At 34.9% G+C, this 19,715-nt stretch overlaps 1 protein-coding gene across 1 annotated transcript in view; it reads right to left on the bottom strand.

The window, feature by feature from the left end:
• Positions 1-19,715, bottom strand: part of Dach2 (dachshund family transcription factor 2) — a 572,822-nt gene that overhangs the window by 175,167 nt on the left and 377,940 nt on the right. Inside the window, exon 4 of the mRNA XM_026789035.1 lies at positions 16,767-16,898. Coding sequence (XP_026644836.1) covers positions 16,767-16,898 — 132 coding nt within the window. The remainder of the gene's footprint in view (positions 1-16,766; positions 16,899-19,715) is intronic.

Consider the following 19,715-nt stretch of genomic DNA (forward strand, 5'->3'; position numbering starts at 1 on the left):
AAGAGACAGAAATCTTTAATAAATAAATATATTTAAAAAAAAAGATTTCAGATACACAAAATATATAGAATAAACAAATTTACCAGTAAATGCAATGCAATGTAATGCTTAGGGAGAATGTCTCCGTAATTAAATCATAACAGATGTCTAATTCTGTAAACATATTAAAGACACTGACTCTAATTATCAAGGAATTGTAATTTATTCTATATGAATCATACCATAGTAAAAATCATAAAATTCTCTAGATATCTGATACCTTTCACATATATTTTGAGGTACTCCTATTTATTAACTGCCATTCCAAGTCAATTCATATATAACACATTCCTAAATATAGTGCTGATGAAACCCAACTATGAATGATACTAACAGAATAAGAATTTATAAAATATAACTATTTGTAAATCCCTTATATGTATGTCTGCCATAAAGAAGCCACTCAATATGGAAGAATGATGTTCATATATCCACCTAAAAGGCTTTTCCAAAGTAAATAGCAATAATCATGAATTATTAATATATCACAGCTATTATTTTAATTTGTTGACATATGCATACTCTTAGAGAACAAATACTCAAAAAATTATGCTGCAGATCCTAGGTTGTTAACCTGTGGATCATAACTCAATATGAGGTCAAGTAAGTGAATGCAGAGTTCACAAATTATTTGCTTACACTTAAGAGGTTTCTGCATGTACAACTTCCAAGAAATTAATTAAAATAAAATGTGTAGTACAGGTAAGTTGTTTGTGGTAGCACTAACTTATGCTATATCACCTAACTTCACTGCAGGCTTTTTGTCATGTGGAATATATGATTGTTCCACTGTGTATGTTAGCATGCCAAGAAGTGTCAAAGAACAATGCCTAAAATATCTTAGCTAATATGATTCCAGCATATCATACACAGCTTAATTATAGTGTTTAACTGAAAATAAAGACAAATATAAACACAACTATTTAGTTACTTAAAAGAGTCAGTGTGCAATAATCACAAATAGTACAACTTTTACAAGCCTAGTTCACAAAAGAAAAATGAACATGAAAACATATTTTTAGGGAAGAGGGGAAGCTAACAGGAATGAAAGGTGATAGAAGTTCATGAGTATATGACTAATCAGAGTGCATAATATACATCTAAGAAACAGACCACCACACATGGGCAGAATAAATCAGTCTTAGTAAATTATAAAATGAAAACAAAGTAGGAAGGAAAATGGAAGATATATTGTCAGGTGTGGCAGGTTCTAGATAGAGAGAGTATGTGTGGACATGACCAAGATATACTGTACACACATAGATATGGACACATGTATATATGCATATACATGTATGCATACATATGTGTATACATGTATGTATGTGTATATTTAGTATATGTGTATATAAACACATTGTACATATGTATATAGACATGTGTGTATGTATACACATACTGTATATAGGTACACTGTGTATATATATAATGTTTATAATAGATAAATAAATAAAAATTAAATAAAATATATTAATAAAACCTCATTAATTGTATTTTTGTTTGATAGTACATCAAAACTTCCAGCAAATTTAGAAATGGCTCTATACATATTATTATTTTGTGCTACAATATTTTATGTAAAGCAAAATTCTTAGCATTGCAAAATATAAAAGCAAAACTGTAGCTCACTCTAAAAACACTAAAAATGCCGTCTTTTCACTAATAAATGTCCACCAAAAATGAGTTTATTCATGTGGAAACAAATGAGCACATACATCTCAGTAAAATATAAATTTGATTTTGCCATTAAGTTATAAAATTAAATATATAATAGCAAATGTTCTTTAAATACATTTTTTTAAAAAAATATTAATGGTAAACATTTGATTTGCATACCTTTTTATATACTTCTATACTTAGGGTTGCAAAAAATTTCTCAGTCAACAGAAGTTGTCATGAATACTGTATTTACATCATTTATACCTCTCTTTCCCTGCTTTATCTCCTCCCGTGCCCACTCCTCCATCTCAAATGTGTGAATTCCCAAAAAAAATTACAAAAAATTATGACCTTCTTTATATAAAAACAAAAGGGGGTTCCAATGAGAAAAGTTGCTCTGCAATTTGAAATTTCTAATAAAAAAAATTGCTCTGCAATTTGAAATTTCTAATAAAAAATCATTTTGAACATTTTGTCAAGTGACAATTCATGGAATGTTTTAAAATGATCAAACAACCTGGTACTGATGTGGGAAGTTCTTCTGTATATTTGTTGCTTTTATTGGTTAATGAATAAAGAAGTTGCTTTGGCCTATGATAAGGCAGAGTAGAGCTAGACAGGAAAACTAAAACTGAATGCTGGGCAAAAGAAGGGTTAGTGGTGGAAAGCCATGTATATACCACAGGAGACAGATGCCTCCTCCTGGGGCTCTGAAACTTTGCCTTTAGGCCACAAACTTGTAATGATGCACAGATTAATGGAGATGGGTTAGTTTAGGATATAAGAGCTAGCAAGAAACACGCTTAAGCTATTGGCCAAACAGTATTGCAAATAATATAGTTTCTGTGTGATTATTTCGGGTCTGAGCGACCGTAAATGAACGAGCAGTTTCCAACAACATTGGTACTTACTATAAACTCTATTTATGAAGACAATCTACAATTATCACCAATATGATAACTGGATTGCAATAATCTCCTGAGGGGGTTTAGAGAAAAAATTAAAACTGTCTACTATTTGTCTCAGTTTTAAGAAATTTTGTTTTAACTTTATTATACTCATCAAATTAAGTCCATTTCAGAAAGACTAATATCATGATCCCTATCTAGATTTCATATAAAAACATTAACACACACATACAACACAAACAAAAACACTCACACACACACATCATGAAAGTAATAGTGAAACTGTCTAAGGAAATAAACAGAACTAATGGGAAGAAAGAAAGGCAGAAGGGGATTCAGAGAATACCTTTAAAGGGCAATGATATGCTTGAATTAAAATGTCCCTATGAAACATAGTACCATGTAAAAGGGATATGCATTTTTTTAAAAAAGAACTATTACTTACATTTTTTTTCTCATTTGGCATTTTTCATCTTTTGAAAATTTAGTTTGAAAGGATAGCACAGGCATCCTGGACGACACTAAAAACTCAATTTCCAAATGCCTTGAGGAGAATAGTATACTAGGTAAAATTCAGCCTGGCTTACTAAAGATCAAGTCCTGTCTGGCCAATCTAATCTCCCTTCTGTGACAGAATGACAGCTTGAGAAATAGAAGAGCAACTTTAGATGCAATTTATGTTGACTTTATCAAGGTTTTTAGAACAGTCTAAACAATTGACTCATCAATAAACTGAAAATCAAGGCAAGTCACATACCTATAGAGAGTTCACAAAAATAAAAAATGGTGCATTCAAAGATGATCACAATAGATCAATGTCTATTTTGGCTGTGATGATAAAAATGAAGACTTTCTGAGTTATCCAGAACAGGATAAATATTTCTGTCAGTGTCCTGAACATTTACAGAAGCAAATTTTATAAAAAAAAAAAACTAAATATAAAACTTGTGAGAATGAGTTCAGAATTGGGTGGCAGCACTATACATAATATCTTGTAAGAAATTAATAATATGGACTACCAGAACATCAGATTCAAAATAGTGTTCAATTATTAAGGAAAACCAAGAGAACTGAGAAAGGATCATTGATGTTAAAAAACAAAAGTAAAAAATAAAATTTATACTTAAAATGCTATCTATAAAATGTTACAGTTTAAATAAAGCAAAGAGAGGGTAACATGTTCAAAATAATAAAATAAAACTTTATTGAAACAACATACATACATGTTAAACATGCAGGGACACTTAAGACATAAATTGTAAGAATGCAGATTCTTACAAGGATTCTTTCTTCCCTTAAAAGTGGAGTTTTGTATTTTATAATAATATCCAGTAGGTGACAAAAGAAAAGTGAACAGTTCGGAAGAAATGGTGGAAAGTCTCCAGACTGGAAAAAAATGTAAAGAAAGATGACATTAATGTCAGTTAATCAGACTGATAAAAAGATGGTGTTTAGAATTTGCAAATCAATACTACTTTGAGATTCCATTTTACATCTGTCAGAATGACTAAGATTAATAACACAAGTGACAGCTCATTCTGGAGAAGATGTGGTGCAAGGAGAGCCCTTCTCCATTGTTGGTGGGAGTGCAAACTAGTACAAGCCCCTATGGAAATCAATATGGTGGTTGTTCAGAAAATTGGGAATTGATCTACCTAAAAACACAGCTATACCAGTCTTGGGCATATACCCTAATGACCCTCCATCCTACAACAAGGATATATTCTCAACTATGTACATAGCAGCTTCATTCAAAGCAGCTAAAAAACTGGAAACAACATAGGTGCCCTCAACCAAAGAATAGATAAAAAAGTGGTACTTTTACATAATAAAATATTACTCAGCTGTTAAAAATATTAACATCATGAAATTTGCAAGTGAATGGATGTAACTTGAAAAAAACATCATCCCTGAGGCCACCCAGACTCAGAAAGACAAATATTACGTGTACTCACTTATAAGTGCATATTAGCTGTTAAGTAAAAGATAATCACCGGGCGGTGGTGGCGCACGCCTTTAATCCCAGCACTCGGGAGGCAGAGGCAGGCGGATCTCTGTGAGTTCGAGGCCAGCCTGGTCTACAAAGGGAATTCCAGGACAGGCTCCAAAAGCTACAGAGAAACCCTGTCTCGAAAAAACAAAAAAAGATAATCATGCTACAATTTACAGACCCAGAGAGGTTAGGTAACAAGGAGGGTTCTAGGTGGGGACTCATGAATCTCCCTGGGAAAGGGAAAAAGAATAGATTATGCAGGTCTATTGGGGAAGCTGGAGATGGGAACAGGAATAATCTGGTGAGGGTTGGAAAGAGAGCGAGAGCGAGAGCGAGAGCGAGAGCGAGAGCGAGAGAGAGAGAGAGAGAGAGAGAGAGAGAGAATGAATTCTGGGAAAGACAACTAGAATTAGGTGATATTGGGGGTGGGGACAAGAAAAAAATTAGTGTAATAAAAATTTCCTAGAACCTGTGAGAGTGAGTGACCCTAGTGAGGATTCCTAGTAATGCACGATATACAGCCTGAACTGGCCACCTTCTGTAATTAGGAAAGGCATTCAGTTTTAGATTAGGATGCCAACCCAGCCACAAAAACTTTGACTTACAACCTGTCCTGACTGCAAGATGTTTTGGGGGAATGATGGCTCACTGCTTGTGGAGTGCATCAATGACTGTTCTAAATTGAGGCCCATACCACAAAAGTAAGCCCACATCAGACACTGCCTGGATGGCTAGGATCTGAAAGCTGGATGCCCTGAGACCTAGGGTAAAACCAAACATGAATGACAAAAAAAGTCATGAAATGACTCTGCTATGCTCATAGATACATGCCTAGCCCAATTGTTATCAGAACTGCTTCCTTTAGCAAATGTTGTGGGCAGATTCAGTGACCTACAGTCAAGCATTAGGTGGAACTCCAGGTACCCAACAGAAGAGCTGTAGAAAGGAGTGTAGGTCCTCTACATATATGTTATGATTGTTTAGAGTCCGGAGTTTTTTGTTTGTTTGTTTGTTTGTTTGTTTTGGGTTTTTCTTTTTTGGAATCCTAACAGTAGAAGTAATGTTATTCTTTTGCCTTCTCTTAGGTCCCTTTTGCTTCTACTTCATTCAGTCTTGATATGCAGGTTTGTACCTCACATCATTGCACCTTATTTTGCCCTGTTCAGTAGATAGCAGAGGGAGGCCTGGACTTTTCTGAAGCTAAACAGAAGGGCAATGGATCTCAGAGAGAGCGGAGTTGTGTGGGCTACTGTGAAAAGTAGAGCATGGGGAGCATATAGTCAGGATGTATTGCATGAGAGAATAAATAAAAAGAAAGAATTAACTTTTATAAAAAATGAACCTTAAAACTACTTACACAGAAAAGAAGCCCCAATTTCCTACTGAGGTATTAAGAATAGGCATAATATTATACTAGTATAGAGATGTGTAAATAGTATGCTATTTTTTATATTCATAATTTGACCAGCCCTGGGTAGTTGCCTAGGTTTGCAGTACCAGGCAAGAATTTCCTCTAATTGTGTAATCCTAGAGAAGTACAATTACAAAGAAAATAAATGTAGCTCTTAGACCTTATAAAAATGTTTTTTTATAAAAGATTGTAATTATTACAGAGATCCATCACTATTCAAAATGAAGAGAACAATTCACCCCCAATTGATACATAACCAATTGAATCATCTATAACACGACCCCTACATTTCATGTTTAAGGAAGTTGAGGGTATTGGGCTCAAAAAATTGAAAGCTAGACTAGGACACCTGCAGGTACAAAACATCTTCTAAACAACATAGAGGGTTTATAATTTGAAAATATTAACAATACGATTGCCAAAAAGCACTTCATAATAAGATCAATTTACATGTCAATGCGGGTGGAGGAAATTTGACTAGGGTAAAGCATTCCTATAGAGATAGCTATAGTTAAATCATTACTACTAAAACAGGTAAAATCAATTTTTTGAGAACATGATTCCTGGTAAGTTAGCCAATCAAGTGGCCAGCCTTAAATATAGAGACAGACAGACAGACAGACAGACAGACACACACACACACACACACACACACACACACACACTTGCACACAGGCATAAATGCACTCATGCACGCATGCACACTAGGGGGGCACATGGGCAAAACACTAAATGTGCCCAGTAGGGTGTATAAGCATAAGAATACTTAAAGAAAAACAGTCATGAAATTGAGAAGGAATGCAGGAGAGTTGAGATGAGAAGCTTATTGGAGATGGAGAGAGAGAAATTATCGAAACTTAAAAACATTAAATTAAAAAAAGAATAAACACTGTAACTTTCTCCAGCAGCAATATATGCCAACTTACATTGCTTTTAAAGTAATATCAACTGATAAGAAATGTTTATAGAGGAGGAAAAGATAATAATTCCATAAAAATCCTTCCATAAATAGTCATTTGGACTCATGGTAAAGTAAAAACAACTAGAATTCACGTGACTCTCTAGAAACCTCTTTTCCATGTCTAATAAAAAGGTTGAAAAACATAAAGAAAGAACACACTCATGGGATGTTCTAGTTAAGTACTGCAAGCTAATCATTTTTACATGATTCAACTTTTCTCCTAAAAACCTATACCTTATAAGATGTAAAATCTTCAACAACTGCTCCATGAAATTTAAACCTGTACAAAAATCAGAACAAGCAGGGACTTAGAGGATAAAGTTTTCTGTGCTCTTCATCTTAGATCCTTCAGAGGAAATCATGGTATACAGACCTTCCCTCCAAAAGCAAGAGAGTTAAAAATAACTAGTAAATAGAAATAGATGAAAAGTTTTCTTATAGTCATTAAAAAGACCCACTGCTGTATAACTAGACTTCTTATTTGATAGCTATAATTATGATCACTCAGGCATCTCTTTCCCACAAACACTTCACAGCCACAACCTTTAATGATTAATTGCAAAGCTCCAGGCGCAATAATACACAGACTAAGTTCCTAAAACAATAAAAGATAGGATTTCTCATTTGAAACCAACGAAACACAAACAGATTGTTATTTATGCTGAAACCTTAATGCAGAGTCATGTTGCTGCTATTACAGAATCTATTAAATGCCATGAATCTACCTGTCTCCACAAGATAAAATACTACATATTAAGAACCTTCAACAATTACAGTTGCTGTTCCTTTTAAAGACTCATTTTATCAATTTTAATTCCCCTTCTTGCCTCTAGCTTTACAGAATTATTCAAAAGTGTTAACTAAACTAAGAAGGCATGTTACAGCTTCTAGAATGAGAAAGTAAATATTCTTTTCCTCGCAGTAATTAAAGTCTTTCAACTAACTGTAGACTGTCTATATTTTATGTTTCTGTTCTTTACAATTTTTTTAATATTTATTTATTTATTATGTATACAATATTCTGTCTGTATGTATGCCTGAAGGCCAGAAGAGGGCACCGGACCTCATTATGGATGGTTGTGAGCCACCATGTGGTTGCTGGGAATTGAACTCAGGACCTTTGGAAGAGCAGGCTCTTAACCTCTGAGCCATCTCTCCAGCCCCTGTTCTTTACATTTTTGAATGAGTCAAAAGATTTAGAAATTTCTTAAAGTCATGGAATATGAACTCTGATATTGCCAAGGTGATTTGTACGAAAAGAAAAATTCAGAGTGTATGACCAAATTCAGAATGGATAACCTCATACTATCTAGGAATATGCTAATTTTCCATATACTATTCTGTGTTTAAATGTAGAAAAGATAATATTCCAAATCATATTTTGATAAAAATTATTATAATTAAATATAATCCAGAAGCTACGCAATTAAATGTCAATGAAATGTGGAGGTTACAAAATCAAAAGTATAAGCAATGGATGCTTTTCAGTCTGGATCGCTGAATATAAAAGCATGCAAATAGATTCATACTTATCAAGCTCCACAAAAATGAACTCCAAACGGTGGATTAAAGGCCTCAAAATAAAATTAGGTACACTGAGCCTGAGAGACGAGAAAGTGGAGAATAGCCTAGAATACACTGGTGTGGGAGACAACTTCTTGAACAGAAAGAACACCAATAGCACAGGCACTAAGATCAACAATTAATAAACTAAGCAGTTTGTATAAATCAAAGGACACAATCATTTGGACAAAGTAACAGGATACAGAATGGAAAAGATTTTTTTTTTACCAACTATACATCTGATAGAGGACTAATTTCTAAAATATAAAAAGAAACCAAATAATTGAATATCAAGAAAACAAAGAATCCAATCCCCTTTTTAGGGGATGCAGGTCTAAACAGAGAAATCTCAGAAGAGAAAAGACATGAACATTTCAGAAGCATTCAAAAAAGTGTTCAACATCTGTAGTCATCAGGGAAGTACAAGTAAAAACTTTGAGATTTCATTTTTGTCCTGCCAGAATGGATAATATCAATTAAACAAATGACAGCTCATGCTAACTAAGACATGGGGTAAGGAAAAGACTCATTTATTGCTAGTAGGAGTGTAAAGCTGTACACCACTATGGAAATTAGTGTTGTGGTTCCTCAGGAAAATGGGAATAGATCATCAAGATACAGCGATAATACTCTTGGGCATATACCCAGTGGATATTTCAAACTACCATAGAGACACTTGCTCAACAATATGCACTGTTCCTTTATTCATAATAGTTGAAACCTGGAATCTACCTAGATGTATGTCAACAGGTGAATCTATAATGAAAATATGATAATTTATGCAATAGGATATTATTACTCAGCTGTTTAAAAAATGCTATTCACAGGTAAATGGATGGAGGTGAAGAAAAAAATCACCCTGCGTTAGGGAACTCAAACCCAAAAGGACAAGTATCATTTATATTTTCTTATTTGTGGATGATGAAAGTTAATTCTTAAATATAAGTAAGTTACAACCTGTATAAAAGCAGTTTAGGTAAGGGTCTAGTGGGGAAGGTGGGATCACCTTAGGAAGGGGAAATAGAATGAATAATTACAAATGGACAGGGTGGGGAGGGGACTTGCAACAGGAAGATAAATAAGGAAGGGTGGAAAGAGGAGATTGAGGGACAGAACACAGGAAAGGACAACAAAACCTAAGGGTTATTTGGAGTGTCATATGGAAACCTAATATACTAGAAGTTCTGTAAAATATATACTTATATAAAGGTGATCTAAATAAAATCATTGAAAAATAGAAGGGATATAGCACCCACTGGATACCTCTTATCATCAAATAAAACTTCCAGTACCAGGAATGAGGTACATCTAATCCAGTTTTTGACCAAAGTGGCCTCATGGGAATATCCAAATAATGCATGCTGTTTCCTAGGCTATTGGATGTTCTAAACAAACTGGTAGCATGGTCCTGGTTCTGAAGACACTACCTACAGGACTCATTGAACACATAAATATCAATCCAGGTTCTACCAAGGGCCTTAAGCACTAAAGAATAGTGTTCATGGTACTGGAATGTACGATGCATGCTACCAAAAAACAAAACAAAAAAAAAACAACAAAAAAAGGTGAACATCCACCAATCTACAAAGTGTTCAATCTACATCATCATGCAAGATATGCTAGTACAATAGTGCCACTGCTTGTGGGAATAAACAACCAATATATACTTAGACGTAAGAATCAGTTCATGATATAGAACTTATCTCTGACACTTCTTGGTTGGCAAACAACTCGACACTAGATAGAACAAGGACTGAAGGGAAAACCAAGTACTACAGTTCTTCTAAGAGAACATAGCAATAAATGACTTCTAACAACATTCTAATATGTTCATAGAACAGTATCTTGCTCAGCTACCATCATAGGAGCTTCCTCCTACAGTCAATTGGAACACAGAAACCCATAGCCAATATGGAGAGAGTGAGAGACCCTGAATGAGTTAAGCTCTAAAGGAAATGACTCCATAAAATATCCCCCATCAGAGATTTGTGTAGAAAAGGAGGCATGGAGATTCTAAGAGCCAAAAAAGTAGGAGTATTCCCAAAAGAAGTGTAGAACCCAGGTCTGCCCTTGTTCCTGGGGTGCATCTCCAGGACAGTTTCAGGTCAGCTGACAAAGCATTCTGTTTGTTCCTATACTTCCCCTGCCCCACCTGGTGATTAGATGTAGGACATTGACTCCATTGTTGATATGGTAATTTCCCACCTGCCTGGGCAGAGGTCCTTTTGCAGCAGTTAGGTAGATAAGGACTTCCCCAAGTCTAAATAAACCAGCATTTGGCTGATCTCCTTTTGAATGACCCAGGTCTCTTTGTGTGTTCTTTCAATCTCCAGGCACTTGCCAGACTTGCTTATGGTACAGTGGCGCACGAACTGTACCAAGGGTGTAACACAGAATCGGGTGTTACAAAGAAGTTCTCTAAATGCTGCATAACCGAAACATGAATGAACTCACAGAGACCATGGTAGCATGTACAGGGCCAGCATAAGTCAGTACCAGGATGAACATGAAATTATAGGAGGAGTAGAAACAAATCCCATTCATAAACTGAAAGCTATCTCTAACTGATAACTACTCATAAATGTAATAATTAGTTATCTCCAAAGGAGTCTCATCAAGTATACAAAGCATCCATAAGGACAATCCCCAAGAACAGCACTAGATAACCAACACAAAACAGACTCAATGGCATAGTTAGAGGTTGTTTGTTTCATAATGTTTTGTCATGGCTTTCTTAATCATTACAGGACATTTGAGTATATATTATGGCTTCCAGTATTGTGTTTCTATGGTCTTCCTATTTGTACAAACATGTGAGTTTCTGTTTCTATGTGTGCTTCTTGTGCCTTTTCTTTAGATTTTTTTCTGTTTGGTTTTATTTTATTTTAATTTAGTATTATTATTCAAATGCCTGTTTTCTAAAAAGAGACAGAAAGTATGTGGTGGTGTGGGAGGTCCTTCTGTCTGTGTGTTGCTTTTCTTTGTTAATGAATAAAGGAACTGCCTTGTCTGTTGATATGGCAGAACTTGGGTAGGCAGGGAAGACAGAACTGAATTCTGGAAGAAGGAAGGTGGAGAGAGAGATGCCACCAGAGGTAGACGTGCTGGAACTTTGCTGGTAGGCCATGACCTCATGGTGATACACATATTAATAGAAATGTGTTAAATGAAGATGTAAGAATTAGTCAGTAAGAATCGAGAGCTAATGAGCAAAGGCAGTGTTTTAAATAGTATAGTTTTTGTGTAATATTTTGGGTGTAAGCTAGCTGGGTGGCTGGGAAGAATAAGCGGCCTCTCCCCCTACAATGTGGAGTTGGATGGGAGGGGAGCTGGGAGGATCTTGGAGAAGTTGGTGGATATTGTATGAAAAAGGGATATTTTCTTTTTTAAACTTTATTTTAAATAGCAACCACATGTCCCTCTTACCCCTCCTCCCTCTTTCTAACCTACTTCCCCACTTCCTATTCCCCATCTACTCCTGCAAAAGGATAAGGCTTCCTATAGGGAATCAAGAAAGCCTGGCATACTAAGTTTAGGCAGGACCAAACTCCTCTCCCCTGCATCAAGGTTTACCAAGGCATCTTACCCTACGGAATGGGCTTCAAAAAGCCAGCTAAAGCACTAGGAATAGATCCTGGCTCTACCATCAGGAACCCCTCAAATAGACCAAAGCTTCACAACTATTGCCCACATGCAGAGGGCCTAGTTCTGTCCAATATAGGCTCCACAGTTGTCAGTCCAGAGTCATTGAGATCCCACTAGCTTCAGAAAGCTATCTCTGTGGGTTTCTCCATCATGATTTTGAACTCCCTTGCTCATATAGTCCATTCTCCTTCTCTTCAATTGGACTCCCAGAGCTCAGCCCAGTGCTTGGATATGGCTCTCTGAATGTGCTTTCATCAGTTACTAGATGAAGGCTTTATGATAACAATTAGGATTATAAGGGAATAATAGAGCAAGTAGAGTTAAACTGTGCTGGGGAATATAGAAGAGAATAAAAGAGGGAATATGGGGAGAATGAATAACATTAAAAACCTTTCAAAACAGACATATGGAAATCTATGACATTAAAGGCTTCCAAATATATAGATCAAGATAAAGAAAAATATACACATATACATAAAAAGTTAGGGGAGTTATTCTATCATAGGGTAGCAAAGACTATTAGACAATCATAAAACATGATGAAAACAGGCTGGTTCAAACCTAGATGCTTCATTTTCTTTTATAATGCTGGAAGATATCATATAGCTACTGAAGGAGAAAATAATCATCAATTATACCTAGTTCTGAAACCTGTGAGTTATAATAATTACTGGCCTGGCAAGATACACCTACTGGTGCAATAGTAGCATTAACATCATAAGAGTTACCAATAGCAAAATCAGTGGATTTAATTATCACTCAAAAAGATGAAACCTGTAACTGGCACCATTATTACTCTAATAACTTAAAGCTAGGCAAGTAATAGGCTGGAAGAAATAACTACTATTATTCTGATAAATGAACAAAATATTTTATATAGACTCCAATGATTTAGTATAATACTTATAGACCAATGCATTTTAACACCAATCAAGAAGCTTTAATTTGCAGTAGATACTGAGTGTGGTTGTTGGAACAGGTACAGCCCCCATAGACTTATATATCAGACTACTTTATCAACACTTGGTGGAACTATTTGAGAAGGATTAGGAGGTGTGGCATTGTTGGAGGAGGTGTGTCACTGGGGGCTTGTTTTGAAATTAAAATAATTCCCCCAATTTTCAGTTTGCTCTCTTGGCCTGCTATTTGTGAAATAAGATGTGATTCCTCAAATGTTCCTACTGTCATGTCTTTGATTAGCTATCATAAACTCTAACCCTCTGAAAGTGCAAACATGATTAAATGGTTCATTTATTAGTTGTGTTGGCCGTGGTGTTTTTGTACAGTAATAGAAAAGCAACCAAGACAGTGATAAACACAGAGACACATAGTTGGTCAAGTTGAGAGATTAAGATACTAGAGAAACCTCACGCCTAAAGTAACATGTATACCTCACCACTCCTCACAAGGCTAGAGATCAATACACAATACGGGGGGTGGGGGTGGGGGAATGAGAGCCAGAGACAGTGGATGACTACAAGAAAACATCTAGACATAGCAGGACATCTGCACAAATGAACTCACAGTGGTTGCAATAGCATGCAGAAAACCTTTACAAGCTGAAAACAAGAAATCACAGCATAGAGGGGAAAATTTAGATACAGTCCCACCCCCCAAAAATGAAGCTATTGGCAATTGGTGGCTGATGGAAAAGGGAGAATCAAGCTCTGGGAATTGGACCACAATTCAATGAAAGAAGACGCATCCAAGAATATGTGGGCATCACAAATTGGTCTTAATGTGTCAAAAAAAAAAAAAAATAAGACACAAACCTAAGTGGGTAGGAAAAGAGGACCAGCACAGGAAAGAGTTGGGTCAGACAGGTGAATATGATCAAAACCTGTTATTTGGCATCCTTAAAAAAATGAAAATAATTTTATAGTTAAAATATCGTATTTTGTCCATCTTTTAAGTACAACTCTCACCCAACATATGAACATGACCTGAAGGCTCTGGGAACCACTTTTTTGTAAACAACTACTCATGGATATAGTGCATTCACCTTAACAAATTTTAAACACCAATTTAAATGTTACATCTTCGCAGGAATCTTTGTATGAGTGTATTAATCAGATAAATTTCTTCTTCTTTCTATATTTTTCATAGCACTTTATTTTCCTGCTTCCTTACTGCCATATACTTCAGATTAGAGTCACTTGTATACTGATTTGTCTTTTCTATACCTTCTATTTTAAACCATAATGAAATTCAGGGATTTTTAATTCCTCTTTTTAGAAACAAAAACATTGACCTTTCATTACTAAAATATCATGCATTGTTAAGTCAATATCAAAACTATAATCTCAAAGAATTAATTTTAAAAAAGTATACTAGTGATACTTGTTTATGAAAAGCCTGTTATTTGCTAGGTGCTTCAATTCATTAGAAATCTATGTATCAAAATACCAAATGACTATTAGCTTAATTTTTTATTACTAACTCTGACTTTATGTTATCATGTAAAAGAATATTTAGTGTATATTCCTTACATAACCCACATAATGAATATTATTACTGAACTAAGTATATTTTGTTTGTCTGATAGTATCTACTACCTACCATGTAAATTAAAGCTTAATTTTTCTCTAAGACCAAACTTTCCTTTGGGTTATATATTCCATTTCCCAGTTCTATTTAAACCATGAACATTCAGGAAGACCATGACCATAACTAGTAATTAGGCCATAAATTTTGCTGAGTCTGATCTCCCTTGTCAAGACCATGTACTTATTTTTCGTCTTGGAAGGCACTAAAATAAACTAAAGTAGAAAAATGAGAAATCTGGCCTATTCTTTGATCTCATTTCAAATCCTGAGATCGCAAACCTAAAGACATAAAAGACATATTGGTCACTCAGAAAAGAACAATATGTCACATAAAATTCTTAAAATAAATTTATATTTGTAATGTAAACTTTTAAAACTGTAATTTATTAATTTGTAGTTTATCAAGCATTTTAGTTATGCAGATTATAAAAACTCAAAAACTCATTACTTGATATTTATTGTTTCAAATTCTTCCTTTATAACAACATTAAATTTCAAAAGTATTTTTTCTTAAACTGATCACATTTAAGATAGTTTATGTCTGAATTTCAGCGTGAACTTTTAGGCCCTGAAACATAGAAGCTCATAGCTCTTTCTTTATGTCTTCATTTTAATATAATTTAGTATAATGACAAGATCAAGACAAAGTCTTTTATAACATGGTGTTGATGAGAAAACAGAATCCTAAAAAGATCAACTCTTTGGACTAAGTCAAATATAAGAACAAACTTTAAGGCATATATTCAATAGTACTATGATTTGGGAAAATAAACTTTTCTATACTCCCACTTCTTTATTTTTAAATATTAGAACAACTTTCCCACTGTATTTTGATAAGAATTGTAAGACCCAGCATTCTAGATAATCTGAATGAATAAAATATGCATTTTCAAATTATTTCCTGTTAAACTGCAACAATGTTAAATAGAAGGAAAATACCACTTGCTGAAAGAAGTCTATAATTCACCAAGAAATTGAAAGTTTATGTGAGAAAACTCAGACTCATTTTACATACTATTATAATTAAATCCTTTCCCACCTTGAGACAATTTTCCATTTCCCTTGAAAATTAAATCATAACATTCTGTTTATACCTGCGCTTCATTATTTTGAGTTTAAATGTAGTGTTAGCTTTGGAGCCATAGTTCCTGGAACCAACATTGGTTGCCTCAATTGTTATTTTTCTCTAAACTAAATCTTAGTCATTAATTAATTTATTTATTTATCAACATATGCTGATAGTTACCATCACATACTTTGAAGCTGTCAGAGTACTATATCATATGATAATGGCTAAGATACAGTTATCATAGGATAAATGATAAAAAAATAACAAACATTATGAGATGAGAAGACTTGTGACTAGACAAGCATGTCTCTCTCTCTCTCTCTCTCTCTCTCTCTCTCTCTCTCTCTCTCTCTCTCTCTCTCTCTTTCTCTTCTGTCTTTCCTTCTTTTCCAGCTCTCTGTTGTACTTCTTTTCAACTTGGCATGGTCAACAATTCTTTGAGTTCATCAGAACCACCTTGATTCAGCTAAGCAAGTGGTTTTACAATTCTTGAAAAGACTGGTTCAAGAAACCTAAAGTAAGGACTGTGACTTTAGTTTTTAGAATGAAAGAGCAAGAAGTGCGGTTTGCATCAGGAATAGGGCACAGATTTTAAGACAGGGAGGGCAACAACTAATTAATTCTTATAGAATTAGAACTAAATTGCATCACAGAAAAACAGTAGAAAGATGGCAGGCAGGATGGATAAAGGAGAAGAATGGAGTGTATTTAAGGTCAACCTGGGCTGTGTAGGGAAAGCTTGTCTCACAAACAAAAACAGAAATTTCTAAATGTTTATGAAATGTGAATCTGAGGTTATAATCTGCAATAGTTTTCTTGCTTGAGTACATGCATTACACTTGAGCTAAAGGTTCTTTCCAAACTATTTATAATCAAAGCACAGATAATATTCTTGGTTCACTGTTTCTCCTCTGTTAGATTCTGTAATAAAACAGTAAGTGTTGTCTTTTGGTAATTGCTGAAAGATTTCACCTGTGTTAGAATTAAGGTCATCTGGCTCTGACTCAGTCCCATTTTGGCTTCCGTTTCCCTGAAGAGTATTCATCGCCATAAGCTTCATCTTCTGGAGCTTCATTGCCTCAGCCATTGCTGCAGCTGTTATACCTAAATCAGAACCATCAATTTAAAAATGGGAATTATTTCTTAATAACAAAAAATATGTGCATAGTTATTTAACAAGAATATGCTACATGATGCAAGCAGAAAAGTAAATCACAAGTAAGCAATGAAAAATGAATATTCAAAAATGCATTTTCAACTCATAATGACTTATAACAAAGAGCATGAAAATATAATTTAAAGAGATTAAAATATAGGTCTTATTTGTAATTAAAAAAATAACTAAATAGGTCAAATATTGCAATTGTTAACTTGATTTTAAGTAAATAATTATTACCTACAAGAAGGGAAAGCAATCCAAGACTTAATATATGTGTGTGCAAAAATGAAATTAAGAATATTTATGAACAAGACTCTTCACATATTTTTAATTTGTTGACACAATGAAAAGTTTCAATATTTATGTGCCTGTCTAATCAAACACCATCTTATGCTGTGCAAAGTAATATCAGGGAGCAGACTCTAAATGTACTATTAACCTGGTGAAGAATCATGTCATAATAGTCTTAGAAGGAAATTGAGAAGGCCACTGGTTGGTTCCCGGCTGCCCAGCTAGCTTAGACCTGAAACAATCACAAAGAAACTATATTATTTAAATCACTGTTTGGCCTACTAGCTCTAGACTTTCAATGGCTAACTCTTACATATTAACCCATCTCCATTAATCTGTGTATCGCCACGTGGCAGTGGCTTACTGACAAAGTTTTGTCATGTCTGACTCTGGTGGTGGCTCCACGGCTTCTCTCTGACTCTGCCCTTTTTTCTTCCAGCATTCAGCTTAGCTTTCCCTGCCTAAGTTCTGCCTTGCTATAGGTCCAAAGCAGTTTCTTTATTAATGTTAATCACAGCACACGGAGGGGATATCTTGTTCAATTTCTTCATTTAACAAAAAAGAAAAGAATAAACCTTTATAGTTCAGTTACATACATAAGTATAGGTGACAAAGGACCACATTTCTTAGTGGAATGTATAGATATTAAAGTTCTAAAACAGCTCTAATGTAAATGAATGAAAACCATTAAGGGTAAGTTCCTTTTGCCACAGTCACTCACACGTTGCTGGTTCCTATTTTAGAGCTTCTTTCATTTGACTCAAAGTTTAGAGATATAACCTATATCTCCTATGCTCTTGCTTAGCTTATGATCTTCATTACAATAACATTATACTCATAAATCATGAAATCTTGTTGAGTCTCTAGAAAAGGTGGCGTCCTCAAGTGTCAACTTAGTTTTTTTCAACAAGTTGTTTATAACAGGGTACATTTAATAAAAGAGAACACCCTTACATAGATTTCCCCCAGTGTAGCCTTGAAGACAAAATTCAGATGAAGTAGTAACAAAGTTAACTTGAGAATAATAAATTTTACTTAGATAGAAGAATTTCAGCATATATCAGATAACTAGAAAAGAAAGTAATGAAAGAAAGATCATTTTAAAGGTGAAAGCGCTATAATTAACTACACAGACATATTTCTTTGACAAACTTTGTTGTTTTAGACATGGATTTTCAGATCAGCTCTGTTATGTGGTTTCATATACGTATATGTAAAATTATATATAGTAAGTGGACTATTGATCTGAAGAGAAAATTCACAAAAGAAAATATAAAAATGGCTAAGAAATTTCTCAGAATATGTTCATCATCTTTAGCGATTAGGGAAATGCAAGCTCAAGCAAATTTGAGAATTCATGTTACCCTTATAAAACAGAAGTTCTTGGGTTTGTGGTAGCTACAAACTCAATTCTCATAAAATGTTGAAATTCTACTTACTTCCTAACTGAAAGCTCCCTTTTGCTTTTCCTTCTTTCCTTCTTTCCTTCCTTCCTTCCACCCTTTCTTCCTCCCACCCTTCCTTTAATTAATTTATTCATTTATATCCCAACTTTATATTCCCCTCCCTCCTCTCTTCCCACTAACCCCCAAACTCCCTTCTTCCCCCCCTCCATCTTTTTCTCCTCCATTATTATTAAGAAATCATTAAGCCTCCCCAAATATTAAAAGAGACTACCGGAAAGTGGGCAGGGGATTTCAGGGGAAACCTGGTATAAGGGAAACTCCCAGGAATTTACAAGGATGACCCCAGTGATGACGCCAAGCAATAGGAATACAAGCCTTAAGGGGACATCTCCTGTGAGCAAGCAAGACTTCCTGTGAAGAGACTGGGACACTAACCAAACCATATAACATTGAACATATAGTCTGTCTTGCCTCTGGGATGTGCTGGGATAAGGGTGGTACATAGATGTGAGAGTGACCACCCAATGACTATTCCAGTATCAGATCTATGCTGAGAGTGCAAGCCAACTTCTTAGACTGCCTAGAGCACCAAGGCCCAGAGTCTGGATGACCCAGAGACCTAGGAAAGAACCAAAGTTGACTGGAGAAAAAAAAAAGTCAAGGTGATGGTAACTAATGATATTCTGCTGTAAACCTGCATTGGTTCCTAAACCAGTTGTCATCAGAGAGACTTCAACAACTGGTGGAAACAGATACAGAGACCCACAGCAAAGCATTAGGCCAAGTTTAGGTAATCCTGATGAAGAGAGATAGGATGGATGGTAGAAGACTGAGGGGTCAATAATATTATAAGAAAACACACAGTATCAACTAGCCTGAGCTCACAGAGATTGAATCAAAAACCTCAAAGCCTACTTACCTAGGCCCTATGAAAACCTGTGACAGATGTATTTCTTGGTCTTCTTGTGAGACTCCTAACAGTGGGAGCAGGAACTGTCTTTGACTAATTTTTTTTTTTTTTTTGTTTCGAGACAGGGTTTCTCTGTGGCTTTGGAGCCTATCCTG

This window comes from Microtus ochrogaster, unplaced genomic scaffold (assembly GCF_000317375.1).
Source record: "Microtus ochrogaster isolate Prairie Vole_2 unplaced genomic scaffold, MicOch1.0 UNK13, whole genome shotgun sequence".
Lineage (NCBI taxonomy): Eukaryota > Metazoa > Chordata > Mammalia > Rodentia > Cricetidae > Microtus > Microtus ochrogaster.